General features: G+C 40.4%; 1 protein-coding gene and 1 long non-coding RNA gene across 4 annotated transcripts; one reads left to right on the top strand and one right to left on the bottom strand.

The window, feature by feature from the left end:
• The first annotated feature begins 20 nt into the window (after nucleotides 1-20).
• LOC309327771 lies at nucleotides 21-4,472 on the top strand. The gene is made up of 2 exons (XR_014150645.1): nucleotides 21-808; nucleotides 2,720-4,472. It is a non-coding gene; the product is annotated as an uncharacterized lncRNA (long non-coding RNA).
• On the bottom strand, nucleotides 4,422-22,011 carry BAG1 (BAG cochaperone 1). 3 transcript variants are annotated; one of them, XR_014150637.1, is made up of 8 exons: nucleotides 21,889-22,011; nucleotides 20,174-20,302; nucleotides 18,791-18,873; nucleotides 13,708-13,821; nucleotides 13,306-13,413; nucleotides 9,198-9,240; nucleotides 5,803-5,865; nucleotides 4,671-4,747 (listed from the first exon to the last, which is right to left on the bottom strand). XR_014150637.1 is itself a non-coding variant. In XM_081837245.1 (7 exons), the coding sequence occupies exons 1-7, from the start codon at nucleotides 21,944-21,946 to the stop codon at nucleotides 4,658-4,660; spliced, it is 645 nt and encodes a 214-aa protein (XP_081693371.1). In that variant the 5' UTR covers nucleotides 21,947-22,011; the 3' UTR covers nucleotides 4,422-4,657. The 3 variants fall into 3 exon arrangements, 2 of the variants coding, with proteins under 2 accessions (XP_081693371.1, XP_081693372.1); XM_081837245.1 differs by lacking the exon at nucleotides 9,198-9,240 and having other exon boundaries at nucleotides 4,422-4,747; XM_081837246.1 differs by lacking the exons at nucleotides 9,198-9,240; nucleotides 21,889-22,011 and adding an exon at nucleotides 20,869-20,892 and having other exon boundaries at nucleotides 4,422-4,747.
• Nucleotides 22,012-22,184: the final 173 nt, after the last annotated feature.

The raw sequence follows: 22,184 nt of genomic DNA, 5'->3' as shown, positions 1-22,184 counted from the left end.
ACACACACACACACACCAGGGGAAAGGTTGGCCCAATGATTGCCCCCCCCCCAAGTGATGAACAACACTCTTTACATATTTAAAAAGAAATATGCCAGTTAAAGTGCAATACATACAATAGACCGAAACTGTTGTATTTTGATTTGTTTTGAAAAAGCATTACTAGTATATGTGCTACCAAAGCAAACATGAAGCTGGCTGTAGTTTTAGAATGTGTAATCATCACTGATTTTCAAAAGAAATTTTCTCCCAGGAAAGAAAATCTTGAGGGCTCACAAGCTTCCAAACTTTTCTTTTCTTTGGATACATGCATAAGATTACTTAAAACAGAAGGTACATGTGTTTTATTTCTTTTTAGCTACTGTTGGTTTTAATAATACCTTGGAACATTTTTATATACAGTAATTTTTTAACTTGAACGTGCTAATGTTTTATATTTCTGTAAACTGCATTGAGATTTTCTTACAATCAATTGGTTTATATACACATTTTGTTAATTAAGAGCAGGCTAATTAGTTGCCTTCTCCCAGGCATGTTTATTGAAAGGTACCACTGAGTTTAACAATAATTTCTTATCAGTTGTTTTTGTTCTTTGAACACGTTGAGGAGTTTCATAAACATCCTCATTAACCCTACAAGAGCCACAGAACCCTGTGTTCCGCTCATGTAGAGTTCAATCTTCAGACAAAAAGGCTACATTATTCCCCCCCACCAGGCTGTGGACCCAGCCACATCCATTCATTGAGTTGGACCTGGACCACAATCTCTCCAGCTCAGCATCCTAGCATTTACAACTTCTTTTTTCCGGGTTTGTGATTTAGTATGACGAGTCTTTTTGTTGCCTATAGTGCTACTTTCAATGTTGTTGCAGAATCCTGCCATTTAATTTCTGCTGTGTCTCCAAAGAACTGTTACTAATTCTGCAGGAATTGGTTTGACTGGTTTCCTCATATAGCAGCCCTGGACATAGAACAGAGGGAGTTTCAAAAGAAGTCTGTGATGAGGACTGGAGGGGGCGGGTTTCCTTGCATTTAAATATATTCCCTGATGTGCTCCACCTCCAATAGAGAGAGTGTGGACCTCAGCCTACTTGCATTAGTAGTGTTTCTTCCTGGTGCACCTCACTGGTTGACATGAGTGTTCTAGCAACTCCTGGTAGCAAGAGTACAATTCTGAGGCTCACATTTTATTCATATTTGTAACCTGCTTTTCCTCCCCGATTGGAGATTCCCAAAGCAGCTAAAGGTATAAAAGCATTTAGCGTACAGTGGTGGCCCGCAAGACGAACGCCTCGCAAGACGGAAAACCTGCTAGACAAAAGGGTTTTCCGTTTTGGAGGCGCTTCGCAAAACGAATTTCCCTATGGGCTTGCTTCGCAAGACGAAATGTCTTGCGAGTTCCTACGGGTTTTTTCCCCCCTTTTCCTAAGCCGCTAAGCCGCTTATCAGCTGATCCGCTAAAAGCTGCTAAACAGCTAATAGCGCTAATCCGCTAAGCTGTCAATGGGCTTGCTTTGCAAGACGAAAAAACCGCTATACGAAGAGCCTCACAGAACGGATTAATTTCGTCTTGAGAGGCACCACTGTATTGGCACCGACTGAAAGAAACCAGAACTGTTCTCTTGAATGCACAGTAAAACATTATGACTAACAAACAGCAGAAACGCAAGCCTAAAGCAAACAAAAGCCCCAAGTAGGGAAATTAAAAGCTTGCTGGAATTTGTTTAAAAAATAATAATGTCACAACACTAGGAAAGGAGTTAACCTAGTCTCATGGATCAGAGTCGTGTCTCCCTCCTTTTCTATCATTCTTGAAACAGGAACAATTAATACTGAATAGTGCTGAAGATGACTTCACAGGTATGACAGGCACTTCACTGCAGGAAGCAACTTTTATCTTCTTTATAAGGAAACCACGGCTTTGGAGACACTGCACACTTGTCTCGCAGTCCCCACACTCTTAAGACCTGATAGTGTCTTCCAGGTAGTGGAGTCAGAGATTTGCTGCAACTGACACCATGATCTTGGTGAACAGTCTCTGGGTGGAGGCAAGGCTGAAGCACAGCTTTGTTTCAAAAATGCATTTTGAAGCTATAGGAACATGGGAGAACAGGCATGTGGAGTTGGCCTTTGTGGAGACCAAAAAGTAGTTTGCTTTTAGTGTGTGTGTTACAGATCTCAAAAGTTTCCACTTACAATTTAGACGTTTATTCAAGAGTTTTGAGATCCAGAATGGCTCTCCAGTTTCCATATTTTTTCGCATTGTAAAATATATAAAATGCCAAAGAAGTTCTCTTTGGATGGTACTGGTTCTATCACCCTGATGTTCATGAAATGAGATAACAGCTAGCAGCAGGTATATTTTCCTGGTGGCTCTGTCATGAGAGAAGGAAGCTCCAGCAAATCAGGGGGGAGGGGAAATCAAGCACCTATCTGTTGTTTACCATTTCCTTACCCGATAGTCTCTGGAATATGCTAGTCTTATACCAGGTAGAATTTTGTCAACATCCTTTTCCCTTTGGTGACAGCCTGCCATTTGCTATTGCCCCCGACCCCAGGAGTCTGACCAACACTTTGTGACTGGAGAACACTGCTGCTGGTAAGGCCACCCCCTCTTTGGCCACGAGTGCCTCCGATACACTTTAATTTGAGGAAGATGTTGTAAGACTAAAGGTTGTGCCTTCTACAGTACTTCAGTCTTTTGTTTTTATATCTTTAAGATTTTCCTCAAGTGGCATCAAGGGGGGTGGCTACTTTGAATTTAGTTGAAGCCTGGACTACTGACCAACTTTCTGAGCTGAAACTTGCATCTGAGTAAGACACCTCAGTCCACTGCTCTGGTGGAGAATTAAAAGAACTTGTTAAGGCCTTGGTGAAAAGAGGAGTAAGCTGCTGAGGACATTGCAGATGGCAGAAGCCTCATGGAATTTGCAGAGGGCAAATTCATTTGTTCAGTCCCTTGCAACCCCTTTCCTTTCTTGGAAGGAAAGGTCTCCGGACAGCTCTTGGGTAGGTAGTATAACATGATCATTCCTGAGTTGATTTGCTAAAAGGGGTAGGGGAATCCCACTCCTTTCCCTTTCATTTGAGATTCACAGAGTTCCAGCTAGGATTACAAATTCCTTCACAGGCTTCCCCTCACTTGCAAACATCTACTTGCCACCTCTAGGCTTCATAACTGCTTTGAGCAGCAGGGCTTGGAAATTCTCTGGGGCAAATAAAGAGGTAGACGTAGACTCTGGTTCTCTGGGCTTCCTCCCAGAGAGCTCTCCCTCCTCCTTGCTTGTAATAGGTTCTAACACCAGGTTACACTATGGAAAGGGCTTCCTCATCTCCTTACAGAGGGGTGGGTGAGAAGCAGGTGAGACAACCTGCCACTTTTTGCTTACACCAATGTTCTCAGCCCACTGCTGCTGCTTAGCTTAGCCTGATTCAGCAGCATGCAATGTTAAGAAAAGAACCGTCTGTCATCTTAATGCAGCAGGAAAGCAATCACCAGCAATCACACCCTCTTCCCTCTAACTGAATTTTTGCAGGGCTGTGCACTTTGTGGTCAAGGTGTAGACCCCTGTGGTGCCCAGTAGCTGGAGGGCATTAGAATGGACCCCCCCACACCATAACCTTTCCAATGGATACCATCAGAGAGCGGAGGGGGTCATCCTGAGCAGTTGCTGCTTATGTTGCTTCCTCCCCGCACTGGCCAGGCACACATGCCAAGCTGCTTGCCTGCATGTTGCTGAGACTTCCTAAGGGTAGCTATGTGTAAAACTGACACCACTGTACACATTATCCTCACCAGCCTAGGCAAGTGAAGCATCTAGGCACTACAGGACCCATAATTCTCCTCAGGATTTGGTTTTGGTGTATTTCCGTGCCTTTGCTAGCTGTATGGAGGAGAGACTCTGGGATAGGTGGGGTGGGAGGTGCTGCACAGGGGAATCAATGTTTTGCTCAGCAGCCTCCACAGCTGAGAAGCACGCGGCTAACCAAGTACCTGGCGTAGGCCAAACTCTTGTGAGGCTGTTGTGTCACATTCATCATTCATGTGACTAACTCTGCCCCCCTCCCCCACCATAGAAGACAGGAAGTCTGATGGGAATTTCCTGCTCCAGAATGTCCTACACTACCCAAAGAGAACACAGAACATATACACAATATATCACAAATATGTAAAAATGACCATCAAGGACCTTATCGATGTTCAGCCACTAGTTAAAAGCACAATACATCTTACAGTACATTCAAATTTAGGCATCCTGAAAGTAAGACAGATAAAACCTCAGGTGGTTAAATCTTTCCTGCATCTGAGAACACACACAATTTTACTTAACAGCATCATAGTTACAGTAGTTGCTCTGAACGATTAATGAAGGAAAGCAACATGTAGTTTAGCTGAAACAAATATGATCACACAAAGGCATGTTTTGAAATACAGTCAAGAAAAACAGCAGAATGTGTTGTATTATTTTTTGGAAAGAAGAGCTTTACATCTAAGCAGAACACGTGACAACCAGTAAGCAATGGTCAACATGCAACAGGATTACTGGACTCTGCTTAAAATAAAATTTTGAATACTAAACAGGTGCTCCAAAATCAAGAGCAAACTCTTCCTCTTGCTCACAGAGCAATTATTTCTCCTAGTTACTTAAAATAATGCCTCATTCTGCCAGGGCCATGTTCTTCAACTGCAGTTTATCAATTTCTTGACCAATACTGCCTTCCACTGTATCACACTGTGCAAGGAAACCCTAAAAGCAAAATTAAGGACAATGAGGCTTAATGCAATAGGGTATCTAAAAACCAAGCATAGTATTTTTTTATATATATAGAAAAGACAGCAAGAACAACTTAGCTTATGAATTATAGGCACAAGTAACTCTTTTTATAAAACATACCTAAGATCTGGTGTAGCGATAGCCAGTTTGTGATTTGGAAGCCGGCCTCAGGAATGGGTGCTCCCTCCCCCAACTTTCTTTACCCTCTTTAATTTGAATTGAACCCACCCTTCCTGTTCTTCTTAACCAAAGTTTTACATCTGAAAATCATGGTTTCCATCTTGACCAAGAGATCAAACTGATAGTGGGCTTGTAAATCACAGCTGAGAGGGAGCATGATTAGTGTTTACCAAAATTAGGCAAGGGTGCAAATGTAATGCAAAACCACAGTTAAAGGAACAGGAACAGGAGGGGTTAAGACACACCCGGAAGGGAACACATGCATTCCCAAGGCTCACTCCCAGTTTGCAAGCAATAGTTTGACTACTTAGGAACCAGTAGATTAACGCTGGGGATCCATGAAATGGTTGCCATTCAGCTATTCAAATATAAATGTTTGCTATCTGCAAGAAAGTCTGCAAGGAAAAAAGAGATGATCAGGTGTTCAACTACCGAATGCTCCTCTGAGGAGTGGGAGAGAGCCTGAGACAGATGAGCAATGTGACTTCTAGGTGCTTTTGTCAAACAGCACGCTATTCTGGACTACTATTTTGTTTATATTTTCTGAAATTTAAAATGCAATTCCAAGGTCCTGCATGGGAAATGTAACCAATACAAATGGTAATAAACACATAGCTAGGATGATGCTTGTTTTTTCTTCACTTCTTGATAAAAACATGTACATAATTATTTGCTTTTAAAAATTATTTCTCTGTTTCTTAATGAGATTGTCTATATGCATATAAAAGGACTGAAAGTTTGAACTTTTGTTTTTGAGATTTTAACAGAGGTCACATGATTTTTCAAGAAACTTGGAAGTTCCACTTCCTAATCAGATGAACACAGTTACACTTGGTACAGGGACTTACCTGAACTTTTTTCACTAGCCCCTTCTTTTTCTGTTTACAGTCACTGAAGTTTTCTGGGAGAGTCTGTGGCAAAACAAAATGGATGGTGTCTAATTATAAAAGCAATATATAAAGTTGTATGTCCAAATATGGTTCTTGCAATAGGTACCTCAGTAGGTATATGCACAATTCTAACGACAGCCTAAACAGAACCAATCACCTATATAATCTAAATTCATTAAACTCTCAGTCCAATGGCACTGCTAGTTTATACTGCTGCATGCCTAGCACACTCTACACACCAGCCATGGAGAACCCACCTGGCCTCTCCATGTAGGTGACGCAGCAGCACTGACCACACCTACAAAGTGATGTGCAAGGGGCTTCGCAAGAACCCCAAATCAGGTCATGCACTGTGCCATACATCTGCCTTCACAAGTTTTGATAACCAGCTAATTTTGGCACTGGCAAAATGCTTTGCAGTGGTCAAAAAATGGACACACGATTCCACTGTGGTGTCAGGAAACTGACAAGTGGGTAGCACTGTCCACCTGTCAAAGTTGGCCTGTTGGGGGGATGATTATCTTGTCTGCCAGCTGGATCCCGTTCCCCGCCTCTGCCATAAATTACTGCAGAGCAGATAGATAGGACTTTGTGTGTCTTCTTACAAGTTATGTGCAATCCTAGGCCATTTGAAGAGTTACAGCATCTGCAAAGCAGGCTTACCAAAATGAAAAACTCAGTTACAATAGATACTAGAGCTCTTAACATTTCCACCGGAAGCAGCCGCCACCTAGCTTTCAAAAGAATAGAATGCCAAAAAACCAGAATGCCAAGTTCCTCTTCACACAAGTCCCTCATCAAGCAACACAAAGTGCTATGAAAGTGGAATTCAGGTCCACATGTGAGGCTCTTGGTTAAACTTGACAGAGGAGTGTGCCTTCTCCTGAATTTATTCTGTAGGCAGACCCTAAAATTTATTACACACCCAAATTGTGTTCATTAAACCCTGGATAGTCTTGTGTTAATTCTTTCTCTCCTGAATCTATATATTTCAAATGCAAAAAATGTCCTCCTTGTCATTTACAAGCTAATTTTGAATAACCATTTAACTCTAAACACAGAGTTCTTTTGAATATAAGCTGACACTAGTGTCACCTTAGTTTTGCTTAGGCCAAATTATGGGTCCAGAAATGTTAGCTAATTATAGAAATCATGGTGCAGACATATCACAGTGATTTCCACAGAGATTTCCTTTTTAAATAACAACTTTTCAGAATGAACAAATATGGATGAAATATTGACCTTTCATTTGGGATTTAAAATCTATGCTACACAGGTTTTCAACAATGATCGCCTATATATATATATCCATATATATATATTTGTATATTTTACAATTATGCCTGACCAACTTGAAAATTTTCACCAGGTATTAAATTCTCAGCCGTCCTTCCCTGCTAAATACTGCTAGCCTCCAATATTGTGAAGAATGGAGAAAGTGACCCCCACACTTTGAAACCTAAATCAGAGGATGGACTGGGATGGATTTTTAGCTGTCGGCACAAGGCATCACGGGCAAGCATAGTTCTTAACCTACCACATAACTGGAAACAGCAGAATTATTAAAAACAAGGTACAGCGGTGCCCCGCAAGACGAATGCCTCGCAAGACGAAAAACCCGCTAGACGAAAGGGTTTTCCGTCTTGGAGGCGCTTCGCAAAACGAATTTCCCTATGGGCTTGCTTCGCAAGACGAAATGTCTTGCGAGTTTTTCCGACTCCCCCCCCCTCCCCCCTTTTTCTAAGGCGCTAAGGCGCTTATCCGCTAAGCCGCTAATAGCGCTAATCCACTAAGCCGTCAATGGGCTTGCTTCGCAAGACGAAAAAACCGCTAGACGAGAATCGCGGAACGGATTCTTTTCGTCTTGCGAGGCACCACTGTATTAAAAAAATATTAAAATATATACAGGTCCCAGATTTCTTGGCACAGAATTATGAGAATTATCTTGGCACAGAATTATTAGTGCACAGTATATATACGGTAGATACTATTGATAAGCAAGAGACATAAAATTATTAACTTGGAGAAGGATTGATGTATTATCCAAGTGGAACAAAATGGTTCAGAGTCTGCCTCAGTCTGCCAAATTAGACTGATATGGTGAAAAATCTACTGACTGCACAAATGTATTTGGGCACAAAGATTACTTAAATAACAATGCTCTTTCATACTGTGGTTATTTCAAAGTGGTTGTTTTACATTTTTTGGGTAATATTTAATGTTTAAACATACTAAGAACAGGCACACTGAAATGGAAAGTCCACTAATTTCAATGAGTCTGAGTATAATGAACATTGAATATCAGCCACTGTAATTCTAACTTTTTGTAAGAGACCCTGGGAGCCTGTTGAAAGGCAGGATATACAGCCCTTAAATAAAATAGATAAATATCAAGGATTCTCAAGTGCTCAATACAACGTCCTAGAGTACTATCATCCCATACTGCTGATGGAGGACACAGCTGAGACACTTCCATGCCCAAGTCCACCTGGTGACTTTGTGACTGAGGCTAGACTTGAACCAGTGATTTCCTGGCTCATACTCTTAGCCACCAAAGCATACATCAGACTGTCCAAGAAGTATCCTCTGAACCATTCTGGATCCGAAATGGTGTTATGGCAAGTTTATTCTATTCCGAAAATAGGGACTGTGTTAGGTTAAACGTTTCCCTCAGTGGAGAGTTCTAAAACACAATTTACCTTCTGGAAGAGGAAGGCCTGCATTTTGCAGGGAACACTGTGCCGAGCAAGAGGAAAACGCAATTAAGAATTTCCAAAGTAATACAAGAAGCTCACTTAATTGTCATAGATAATTCAAAAGTGCATTACAGGGAACCAAGGGAAGCTTGTTAAAAATGATAGGGAGAAACAAATTGTTATGTCAGTATTGAACCATGGATGGGGAACCTGTGGCCCACTGAATGTTGTCAGACTACAACTCTGGGCTCCTCTGGAAGGAAGGGTGGGATATAAATTCAATTAATAAAGAAACTCCTTGACCATTGGCTATGCTTACAGGAGCTGATAAGAGCTGGTCCAAGAATATTTTAAGGGCACCTTATGCCTCTTCTATATAGATAGATAATATATATGATTGGAACATGACATTTGTAATTTTGTCATAACTACAGGCTTTACATCAATTACTTAAGGAATCCGCTCAGAAATAGCCCTGGTTGTGAACACTCAGCAAGATCCCCAAGACTGTGTTTTGAAAGCTCATATTCACTAGGCAACTGGCAAACACAGGATCACAGCACCAAACAGATCTTAATGTCACCAACTCTGAGTTGGTGGTGTGAGAAAAACATTACAGTAACATTCAAATCAGATCTCACCATCTTTCCTTTTTACCTTAAGTCAGCTTACGTCTCCTCTCCAGGAATACGTTGTCCAACTATTCAAGGTTTTAAGAGGTGAAGTTAGCAATACACCTTGAGTTACAATAACATTTGAATATTCAATTAAAATAAAGTTCATCAATAAAAATAATTTAATGCTTGGGATGCTTGTGCAAGACCCTGTCACCAACTGCAATTTAAGGGCTTGGTGATAGCAACATCTTGCAGAGGGAGCCTGGTTCATTATTCATTTGGAATGTTTTCAGATGGGCTATTTCAATTCAGAGCTGGTTTGGGACTTTGATATCTAAAGAACCTCCCTCTACCCATATGAACCTGTCTGCACACTTCAGTCTCCAGAGAAGGTTCTGCATCTTACTACCATCAGAGGTGCACCTTGGTGGTTGTGGCCAAGCTATGAAACTAGTCTCTGCCTTGAGATATCAGGCCGGATCACTTTATCTTCAGGCTTCAATTAACAACAATATTATTCGAATGAATTTTTCAGCAAGGCATTCTTGAATGTGTTATCTATTCTGAGTGTGCTGTCCCTGTTGCTTTTTATTTTCTGGATTTGTTGCTTTTATAATTATCATTTTATGATCACTGCTTTTTTAGGGGCGGAAAGGCAATTTCTCCCTGATCTGTACCAAGCTGTATCTCACATAGTTGTTGCAGAACCTTCTTATGATCCATATTGGCCAGTGTGGTCCAACAGATATTTTGGACTTGGACCAGAGTTCAATCCTTTTTCTCTCAGGCCTGGCTCCCTGGATGGTTTGTAGGCAAGTCGATCTCAGTTCTCCATCTTACAGTGGGAATAACTAGCCTACATCACAGAACTATTGTAGTGACGAAGAGGACTGCTACATTAGTGATAATGAAATATAAAAATGTTGGGATGGGTTCATCTGTTTGGACTTCAAGTTCATCTTCCAGTTTGTGCCCTTCCATACAACTCTGCATTATTAATTATTATGCTAAACACTACATTATGCAACTCCCAAGGTCTATGCCTTCTTAAAACATTCCAATAAAAATCATTTCCAACTGAAGAATTTGATCTTTTTGAATTGCACCAAGTACAGATTAAGCAAATACTTCAACTACTTTAGGCTACTGGAAAAACTTTTCAGATTTTACACAGCATGTAAAATCAGCATTACTTTTTAAATGCCTTTTTTAAACCAATGTAAGTCAAATAAAAATACTAAGTCACATCCCTTTCAGTTGAGCAGTGTAACTTTATCAGAGATTTTCCAGTTCAAAATTTTATGGAAAACCCACATTACCCTCTCTTAAAGATTTTAGATGCTGTAAGTGCTTTGGGACGCGGGTGGCGCTGTGGGTAAAACCTCAGCGCCTAGAACTTGCCGATCGTCAGGTCGGCAGTTCGAATCCCCGCGGCGGGGTGCGCTCCCGTCGTTCGGTCCCAGCGCCTGCCAACCTAGCAGTTTGAAAGCACCCCCGGGTGCAAGTAGATAAATAGGTACTGCTTTATAGCGGGAAGGTAAACGGCGTTCCGTGTGCTGCGCTGGCTCACCAGATGCATCTTTGTCAGACTGGCCACGTGACCTGGAAGTGTCTGCAGACAGCGCTGGCTCCCGGCCTATAGAGTGAGATGAGCGCACAAACCTAGAGTCTGGCAAGACTGGCCCGTACAGGCAGGGGTACCTTTACCTTTAAGTGCTTTGAAATGTTTTTTAGCTGGTTCCTAATTAGCTTTACAATATCTCAAATATGTTTTTATTCTTTTTTAATATTTTGATGTTTGCTGCGCTGGGCGCTTTTGGAAGAAAAAAGAAGTTTAGTTAACTAAGTAATAAATTTATAACATCTCTAAGTTATAAATGGTCAGAACTTAATTTAGTCCAATATTTGAAAGAGAAAATCGGTTTTTAAAGGTTACAAAAGTAGTATTTTCATCTCCAAAATATTTTGAAAAGCTCACAAAAACCAGTTATCTAATTATTTAAATGTGCATCTTTTTAATAAGCAGTCTTACAGACACCCCCTCGTATCTGCAAAGTCTAGCTAAGGAAGTTGCATAAGCACATCAATTCATTTTTCTAAATTTACTAATGCATGTTTAAACAAGTTCTTCAAGTATAAATGAGGAACACAATGACTGGCTATTAACACAAAAGTGTTTGATCTCATTCTCCTAGCTCTGTTGGAGCTAGAATGTAATTAATCATGACTTTCAGTGTGGTATTCAGATAATTTTTATTCAGAGAAGACCCATTGAAATTAATGAATAAGACTAAGATCCATTAATTGCAGTGGGTCTACTCTGAATAAAAATTAGCTGAATACCTAAAGGAATGAATGATTTGCAACCTATAAATAAGGTTCTAAAATATGTATTCTACGAAATGATAAAAGGAATGGAAGTTTTGGCATTTAAACGTTTGATCTACTTGTAAGCTGTCTAGGAACATTTTACAAATGTTTTGTAAAAAATAACTACTTATAGGAAACTATCTCCCAATTTCTTTGTGGACAAAAAGAGCTAATATTTAGCATGCACACTGTAATAAATGAAAACCTGAATCTGATTTTGTAGTTACAGATGGATATTGAACCTCGCTATGTTTTAGTCTTCCTAACTAAAACATTGACAAAAACCTAGTTCTCTTAAAGCTATTGAAGCCCGAGCCAGTGTAATAGACTGTACTTCAAATGGACCCAGAATCCCACAAGCTTAGCAGAAGAAAACCTCTCACATTATAATATAACAGCTTAAGACTCAGTTATTATTTCTGTGCAAGAAAGAACAGATACACTCATTAGGAACATGTTATGTACCTATTTTGCTGCATATGTACATGGTAAGAAGCTGTGGTGCACTGCAGACTTCTATCATGTATACCTTTGGTGAAACAGACACATTCTGCCAATTGCTATGTTATGATAAACACAATGCAAACACTTTTTCCTACAGAGAAGCTATATTGGTGTGGGGAAATCACTGTGCATGAAATGGTCCTTCCAACTTTTAAAAAGTTTTTTTTGAAAAAAATAAAAATAAATAAAAACAGGATTCACTTTTCTTTGTCTTTTCTGCCATTTGTGAGCAAAACGTTAAACATATGTAGAAGAAAATGTTCTGCTTCTATGAGGACAAATTGCATTTGAATTTGTAAGTTTTGGGCGCTAGTCTGGAAGAGTACATGAGAAGTTCCAAAAGTGCAAGAAAGCTATTTTTCTTTAGAACACTAGCAGCTCATCAACACAGCTTTGAAAGGTGCTTATTCCTGCCTCCTTTCCAGAGTTCTGGTACCATCTTCCCAGTTAGCGGAAAGGGAAACCACTGTTCAAAATGCCTCTGATGCATGAGGGTAACTGTATGTATACAGCCTTACCCCCACTTACGCGTGTTCTACCCGCGCACAACTGTGCATATGTGCATATGTGCAGCGCCAGAAAATAAATAAATACAAGGAAATGGTGGGATAGAGCTAGAGAGTCCTCGTGGCTCGTAAGGAGGCCCTCTCCAGAGCCTGAAGAGGACGTCAGTGAGGGCAGAGGAAGCCCCAAAGAGACCTGAGGTGCAGTGGGGCTTTGTTTAGGCTGCTGAGCCTCCCCACCTACCAGCTGACACATGGGGCAGTGTAGCAGCCACCGCTGTCCCACGCGTCCTCCAGCCGGCCCCAGAACTTCAACTACTTGAAGAGAGAGAGAGTTGTGTGGAGAGCTGGAGAGTAGGGGAAAAACAGGCATTTAGAGGCTTTTTAGAAGGTCCTCCCCACTTGACGTGATTTCATTTATGCACAAACCTCTGCGTGGGTGGGTGGGGGGGACGGCTGTGTCGCTTTTCTGGAGTGGGAACATTAGTAAACTGAATATAGTGAATAATTTGATAAATGATAATAGGATGCCTTATGCAGAAAGTGTATATGGAACTATTGTTTTTGTGTTACAGAAAATGGGCAGGGTAACAGAGATACCTATTTATCAGTGGGGAAACAACGGGTTCATAAAAGAGCCCTAAAAAGCCATTAATTTGGTGTCTACTAAGTGACTAGGAAAGCCTACTATTCCGAAGCCAATATTACTTGAAAGTACAACTAAACGTTCTTTCAGAGATCAACAACTTATTGCTATAATTGTTTACTCACAATGGCATCAATTTGTTCCAGAATCTTCATAAACTGTTCAGCGGTTCCCTTGATCCGCTTGTCCAACTGGTTAAGAGCTTCAGTTTGAAGATTCTTTGCTAGAAATCCCTGTATGGAAATTGTAATTTCTCATAAAAATTTACTCATAGCATACCTGAAGACATCTTATCTAGATAATATAATTTATCATGTTGTTTATCAAAATACTATTATATACCCTTTATTATTTTGAAGGATTAAAAGAGGAGTCAAGAAATAGCTAGAGCATTTTTCTAGAAGAGGCATAAATATCAAGATAAGTGACCGATCTTTTGAGGTAAATTCATTTAAATTAGGAAATATAGTATCAACAATTAAAAATTATAAAGCTAGGTAAACTATTGAAATAAGAAATCAACTTACTTTTTGAATACCTCCAAGCTCTTTATTAACATCTTCTATTTTTTTTGCTATTTGTTCCACAGATTTCTCCAAATCTTTCAATTTCTTTAATTCAGTCTCTTCTTCTGGACTATTCTGGGTAATTTAGAACAAGATGGCACAGGTTTACATCAATCCTAACATTTATGATACATTTATTCTAGCATACAATAACAAAGATTTAGAAGCTTGCTATTACTCCATTCAGCACCCTTGCTTCTCTCTACTTCTAACAGTTATCAATTTGCTTGGTGTTGTTTTTTTTTAAAAATCAATAGACTCACTATTTCAATGGATGTGCAACCAAGTAAAGATGGTTACTGCTGTTGGCAAATACTAATATGTACCTAGAAGTTATTATTTTATGTTCTTCGGCAAAAGAAAACAGTATCAAGAGCAGTAGCACACAGCTAGAGTTAAGATTTTGGAAGATGCATGTATTTTAAATTGCATCGTTAGGAAAAGGAGGGGTTCCTTTTCAAAAAACAAGTTTATTTAGATCAGGGGTAAAAAATATGTGGTCCCCCAGATGTTGCTGGACTCAATCAGCTCCAGCCAGCCTGGCCAATGTTCAAATATGATATGAGTTGTACTCTAACAACATCAAGGGGAGCGGGGGCACAGGTTCCCCACCCCAATCTAGATGATTTGGGTTCCTTCCAGTTCTGTTTGAGAAGTTATCACAGATATGCAATGCACATAAAAATTTCAGTAGAGAACAGAGAGTTTATTGGGTAGGAACAAGTACAGTAAAAGAAGGTTATTGGTTAATTAAGGCTCCATTATTTGAAGATGTTTTGCGTACTGCCTTGTGAATGGTTTTTTAAAAGGCAAAATAATACATTTTAAGATAAACAGAACAAAAAAAGAGCAACATGGGAAGAACAGAGAGGACAGAAGGCAGAAAAGACATTAGAAAAAGGGAAAAGAATCCACAGCAAGTTAGGCACTAAGTCCCACTAAAATCAGGGGCTTGAGTGGAAGAGCTGCTTCTAAGTTAGTGGAGGAGTATTGCAGGATAGCTGACACTAAATCTAGAGAAGTTCATCTGCTTGTGCAAGCTCCTTTTCAAAATCTTTTTGTGATCCACTAGGGTTTATGTGCTGCAGCCTTCCTTATTTACCACATCTCATCCTGTAACACATTGCAGTGCTGCACGGAGAGACATCGTCTGCTCATGCTTGTTCAAGAGGCTGTGCAGCAGTGCAAATAGTGGATCCAAGCCAGGGATCGGATAAAACTACCCCCTCCAAAAGTGAAAAAACAGGGAAACAAAAGCATAGTCAGTTTTCCTTACTGGAGAGCAAGTGCTCTGCGCCTGAGAAGAAATAGCAAGTGAGCAAATGTTTTATTGAATAGGACAATCTATCTGTTGGGAAAGCTGCATAAACAGATAGATGTCATGGCTACTAATATTGATATTTTGGGAACAAAAGTGGGCATCAGCATAGAAGTCGACAAGAACCCGGCACAGGAATCTTTCTCAACTGAACAAATTGATGAATCAGAGAAGGAGAAAGTTGCTGTTGTTGAGTATAAAGCAATACAAGGGGGAGCCTTAACCCTACAGAGGCAAATGGAGGATTACAACTTGAGGCCTTATATGACTGTAATTAGGAGAAGCCAATTTTTGAAGATGGGAACCTGGCCTGATCTGGAAAAGGAAAGGTGGGGAGATCCCCTTGTGCAGGGATCAAATGATTTTGGGATATGAATTTGAGCCAGGAGGAGATTGGAGCTTTTGGGGCCTTTGGACTTGGAAGAATTGTGAAACAAGATTTGGAATACTTTATGGGCCCTAGCTTTAACTATGGAAATCTGGCAGACCTGTTAAGAAGGAATATAAGCATTGTTGTGTTGGAGCTCCCCCGAGATCTGCTTTTTAGCACCAAAGATTATCAAAATGATCGGCAGAAGGGAAGTTAAGAAGAGTTAAGAGCCTCGGATATAAGATCTCCAGGTTGATGGACTGTAGGAGGTTGATGGAACTGATGGCAGGGGCCGAGACCCGGGAGGGGAGACGGTGGAAGAAAATTGGGAATTTAAAGTGTATAAAAGAGTTCTTAATGAAGTAATCCATAAAGACCAGGCAGGCTTTCTCCCAGGTAGACATATGTTTGCTAATACTAGGAACATTATTGACATTTTGGAACTTCTGCAAACAGACATAAACACAAAAGCTGTGTTAATTTTTATAGATGCGGAGAAGGCCTTCGATAATATTTCTTGGAAATTTATGAAGGGAAATTTGAAAGAAATGGGAGTGGGACGGGGGTTTGAGAATGGGATTGATGCTATATATTCAGAACAAAAGGCCAAACTGATAGTTAATAATGTGGTTACAGAAGAGTTCAAAATTGAAAAAGGAACACGACAAGGCTGCCCGATTTCCCCTCTGTTATTTATCTCGGTTCTGGAGGTGCTCTTGAACATGATCAGAGGGGACCGGTTGGTGGAAGGGATTCAGGTCGGAGCGAAACAATATAAACTTAAAGCTTTTGCAGATGACCTAGTTTTGACCCTGCAGGAGCCAGAATCTAGTACGAAAAGAGTATTACAATTGATACAGGACTTTGGTCGGGTGGCGGGATTTAAATTAAACAAACAGAAAACCAAAGTGTTGGGAAAAAATTTGACAGACATAGAGTCGGAACGGTTTCAGAGAGAAACAGAATTAACTATGGTTAAAAAGGTAAAGTACCTAGGGGTAAACATAACAGCAAAAAACCTGAGTCTATTCAAGGATAACTATGAAAAATGCTGGTCTGAAATTAAGAGAGACTTGGATAGTTGGACAAAATTGAAGCTTTCTTTGTTAGGCCGAATTGCTGCTATTAAGATGAATGTATTGCCAAAAATGTTGTTTTTGTTTCAAACATTGCAGATTGTGGACAAAACGGAGTGCTTCCGGAAGTGGCAGAAAGATATATCTAAATTTGTCTGGCAGGGCAAAAAGCCCAGAATTAAGTTTAAGATATTAACAGATGCGAAAGAAAGAGGGGGCTTTGCCCTGCCAGACTTAAAGTTGTACTATGAAGCCGCAGCTTTTTGCTGGCTAAAAGACTGGCTACTTCTCGAAGACACTGACGTGCTGGACCTGGAAGGTTTTAACAATGCTTTTGGTTGGCATGCATACTTATGGTATGATAAAGTTAAGATCAATAAGGCCTTTAAGAACCATATTGTCAGGAAAGCAGTGTTTAATGTCTGGACAAAAGACTTACTGGAAAATAAAACTCCAAGGTGGCTCTCACCTCTGGAGGCTAAGGCCCTAAAAAGACCCAATATGGAGGCCAAATGGCCAAAATATTGGGAAATATTAGAAAAAGATGGAGACAATTGGAAATTGCAGAGTTTGGAGAAAATGAAGGATAAGGTGCGAGACTGGTTACATTATGCTCAGATTAAAGAAGTTTTTAAAAATGATAAAAAGTTAGGGTTCCAGGTGGAGAAATCGAAGTTAGAAACTGAATTGTTAGAACCAAAGACTAAGGTTCTATCTAGAATGTATAACTTGCTGTTAAAATGGAATACACAAGACGAAATGGTTAAATCGGCTATGATAAAATGGGCACAGGACATTGGGCATAACATTATGTGAGGACTGGGAAAGGTTGTGGACCACTGGGCTGAACTTCACCGCATGTAATGCTCTGAAGGAAAATGTTATGAAAATGATATATAGATGGTACATGACCCCAGTTAAACTTGCTAAAATATACCATTCGTCTGATAATAAATGTTGGAAATGTAAAGAAAATGAAGGAACATTCTTTCACCTCTGGTGGACATGCCCTAAGGTGAAGGTCTTCTGGGAAATGATATATAATGAACTGAAAAAGGTATTTAAGTATACCTTCACAAAGAAACCAGAGGCCTTCCTCCTGGGTATTGTCGGCCAGAAGGTGTTAAAGAAGGATCGAACATTTTTCATGTATGCAACAACAGCAGCAAGGATTCTTATCGCAAAAAACTGGAAAACTCAAGATCTACCCACACTGGAAGAGTGGCAGATGCAGCTGATGGACTATATGCAACTGGCCGAGATGACCGGCAGAATCCGTGATCTGGGAGAAGAGAAGATGGAGGAAGACTGGGAGAAATTCAAAATGTATTTACAAAAACATTGTAATTTGGTTGAATTTTAAGAAGGATGCTGGATTATAAAAAAACTGCTCACCACTAAATTAGATCTAAATTTGATGATAAGTGAGACTAAAGAAAATATAAAATTTTTTGGGAAGAAGTGCTAGATTATATTTGAATGAATGGACATGAGATTGAAAACAAGTTGATAATTTGTGTGGAAAAATTTTTAACAATGCAAATGGGAGCGGGAGACGTGAGGGAGTCCAAAGAAGTGATGAAATTGTTATGACAGAAATAAGATTGTTTATTATGTGTGCATTTATATTTTAAAATCTTAATAAATATTTATAAAAAAAAAATAAAGTGTATAAATGGAGATTTTTTAAAAAATTAATGAGAGATGGAAAAATCGTGGAATGAAATTTTTATGACCCTAGGGGAAATGTCTTAAGAAATTAAGTTCAAATATATTAGTTTTAATGAGAAATAAGATTAAATAAAGTAAAAATGGATGGTTAATTGGTGAAAGAAGAGAATGTAAAATTACAGTATATTAAGATAAATTATTAGGATAAAAACAAAGATGAAGGATTTGCTGAAATATCTAACTGAACCAGAATACAAAGAGGGGAGGTGTGAGGAGGTCAAGGAAATAAGCTAAAGAAAGAAAATTATGTAAAGGTTTGATTTGTTCTTTTTTCTTTTTTTTCTTTGATGTGACTTGTTTTTATGTATTGTTTTCTTTTCTTTTTTGTTTAATTGGGTGTTTTTCTTTTGTTATTTTTTTTATTCATGTAACTTTTAAAATCTTAATAAAAATCTATTAAAAAAAATGTTTTATTGAATACCAAGGGGGAAAAATATGACTTCTCATATTAGGAAGCTCAACGATACATGTTCATCCATGTGTGTTTGTGTGTGTGGAGGGAGAGAGAGAGGGAAAAGAGAGACACAGCCTTCATAAAATGAAAGTTACCCTTTTTCCAATCAGCATGACTTTACAACCGTTTTTAACTCCAAATGTTGCCAAAGGCTGTTCCATTTCTTTCAGGGATTTTCCTAGGAGGAAAAACAAAGAAACCTACAAATTTACTTGGGAAACTTCAGCAAACAAAATGAAGAGTCAGTTTTACGTTCATTTACAAATATGGAACAACTTACATACCTTTTATACACCTATACCAGCATAAAGCTGAAAGCGTCACCTGATTAACATAAAAGGCTCCAAAAATGCTCGTTGTTGATATTGATACAAGGTATCACTTGGAAGCCTATGGCACACCTTAATGACATAACAACAGTTGTTCATAGATTTCAAAATTCACATTCGAAGGTCTTTGCGGTCTCTCTGAGTCAGTTGCCCAGCTGTCCAAGCACCCACCGACATCACAGCAGAGGAGCTATGACACCTCTGACTGCAAAGTATATTATGACATCACAGAGAATCAGCTGCTTATACTAGAACAGGCTGTGCTCATTAAACATAATTTTTAAGAGGCTCTATTTATTTGATAAAATATCCAGCTTAGTTCTCTTTAAAAGGAAAGCACAAAACAAAACTTTTTCAAAACAAAACGGAAACAGAAGACAAATGAAATCATCTGAAAAGGTTTTTAGCGTTACTTTGATACTCAGTTTAATAAAATAAAATAAAATAAAATAAAATAAAATAAAATAAAATAAAATTCAACAATTGGCAAGAGCCTGTTATTCTTCTCTCACAGGTTCCTAATACCTTAAAATGGTTACGAGAATCCCGGAAATTAGTGTAGCAGTAATACCATTCATGTTCCTTTTCAAACTACATGCACTATAATAAATTTGAAACACTAAAACTGACCCAGCACACTGTAGCCCATTAATGTGAACAATGCCCACCATCCATTATAGCTCTTTATCATGGGCTCAACAAGCCTCTCATATCTCCTGTATAATACATGCCTAGTAGGCTATGTTCTGGTTGATGAGCCCAAAGTTGTGTAAGCTTGACTCAAATACACAGTGCCTGGGCAAATATATTAGTAAGAAAAACAGAAGAATGAATATTGGTGATTAATTGTTCTCTCTCACAATACATGCACGTACTTCAGCATGTGATGAATAAAACTCACTTTGTAGTTTTAACTGATTTATGATCTGTTCTCTGGATGAATCAATTTTAAAAAAGAGATGAAATTAGCATAGCTATTCAGCAAAAATAAATCCTCACCCAATTGTATATGGTTATTTAAGACCAGTTCTAACTGATATTTTGCATGTAATCCTATACACACGAGAATCAGCCCCATTGAACTCAGTGGAGCCTAATTCTGAGTCGCCATGCATAGGATTGTGCTGCAAATATAAACGCGTTACTTACCTTTATATATCAGTTTCTGAAAAGAAATTGGAACTCCCATTACTTGTTCAATTAAGAGAGCCATATCACGTACTGTTGGCTGACTGTCTTCATCTTGAGAAGCAACCTGAAGACTGTGTTTTTCACTACCTGAAAATACCACAATGAAAATATATTCAGATTACAAACTGGGTTTAGCTCAGCCCATATGTTCTGCAAACTACAGTCTTACAAGCAAGTATTTAACAAATAAAGTTTACATGGAGATAAAGCAATGGGGTAAAGCTTCACACATGAAAGGTTCAACCATAATCATACTCAGAGCAGGCCCACTGAAATAAACAGGTGTGGGTAACTTTAAGTCCATTGATTTCAGTGGGTCTATTCTGAATATGATGACTTAGTTGAATATGGCCCCTAGCGCACACTCCCAGGGGCTCAGCCTTTGCCATCCTGGTGCCTCTGAACTACAACCCCATCAGCCGCAGCCAGAACAACAAAGAAGGCTGGAATGAACCCAAAGGCCTCTCAACCCACATCGGGGTCTCTGCCTGCATCCCTCAAATTGCCATCTCCCCCCTGCTACAAGACTGTTATCCAGTGGCCAGTCTTTATTACTGACCCCAGTAGAGCCATGAAGGTCCTTCTCATCCCTGAATTCACTGCTTGCATTACCCACATTTATCAGATTGTGCTGCAGAGGTTCTCTTACTGACCTTACTCCTAGTAAAAAACATGTACCGTATTTTTCGTTCTATAAGACGCACGAGACCACAAGACTCACCTAGTTTTTGGAGGAGGAAAACAAGAAAAAAATTATTCTGAATCTCAGAAGCCAGAACAGCAAGAGGGATCGCTGCGCAGTGAAAGCACCAATCCCTCTTGCTGTTCTGGCTTCTGGGATAGCTGCGCAGCCTGCATTCGCTCCATAAGACGCACACACATTTCCCCTTACTTTTTAGGAGGGAAAAAGTGAGTCTTACAGAGCAAAAAATACGGTATATACAGTGGCTGATAATACAAGAGAATGACTTTGAATGTCTTGAGCCATTTGTATATAATTTCAGTGGCACTTCCAAAAAATCCTCTAACTTCAGTTCAATATCCTCTCCCCACCCCTGTAAAACAGATTTTGGGAGGAGGGCAAGAACAGCTTGCTTAGGGTCACCCTGCTGAGCTCATTGCGGAGGTAAAATTCAGTCTCTTTACAGTCTCTCCGAGTCACCCGTTGCCCAGCTGCCCAGGGACACCCACCGACATCCCAGCAGAGGAACGATGACACCTCTGGCTGCCAAAGGATATTGTGACATCACAGAAATCGGCAAGAGCCACTTCTTCTTCTCAGAGGTTCCTAATACTGGGCACATTCACACGTGCTCTGAGGCACTCTAGCCTTGGAACCTCCTGGGTTTCAGGAATGGGGTCAAGCTATGTATGGATGGATGGATGGATGGATGGAGGAAAGCACACGCAGATGTACAAATGCACGGATGGATGTACGTGTGAATGCACGGGTGGATGAGTGCATGAGTGCACAACTGCATGGGGGGAGGGATGGGGGCGCGAAGGCGTCTGTGGGGTCGCCCCCCGTCTCGTCTCCTTCCCTCAGCGGGGCGACATCCACGGGGGAGGGCCGGACCGGGAGGCCGCCCCTTCGAGCCCCGCTCGCCTCCGCTAGGCCCGAAGCCCCGGCCTCGCCCCCCGCCCCGCCCCGCCCGGCCCGCCCGCGCTCTCACCGTAGGTGACGGTCACCGTCAGGGCCGAGCCCCCGCCGCCGCCTCCGGGCCCCGCCATGCCCCGCTTCGCCCTCCCGGAGCCCGCGCCGAGTGCCGCCCTCCGGCGCCGGAAGCTGCCGGCCGGGGAAGGAGGAGGAGGAGCAGCCGGAGCCCGACGGGAGAGCCGCGCCTCCCGCCCCGAGACCCCGAGGATAGACGGGAGAGACGCCGCGGGCTGGCTGATTTATTGACCTACTTTGAAGCATCTCTCATTATCATTTATTATTATTCCCTATTATTATTTATTGTCTTGTTTT

The sequence above is a fragment of the Podarcis erhardii genome, assembly GCF_964252035.2.
Source record: "Podarcis erhardii genome assembly, chromosome: 13".
Lineage (NCBI taxonomy): Eukaryota > Metazoa > Chordata > Lepidosauria > Squamata > Lacertidae > Podarcis > Podarcis erhardii.
This window is presented reverse-complemented; position numbering and strand designations above follow the sequence as displayed.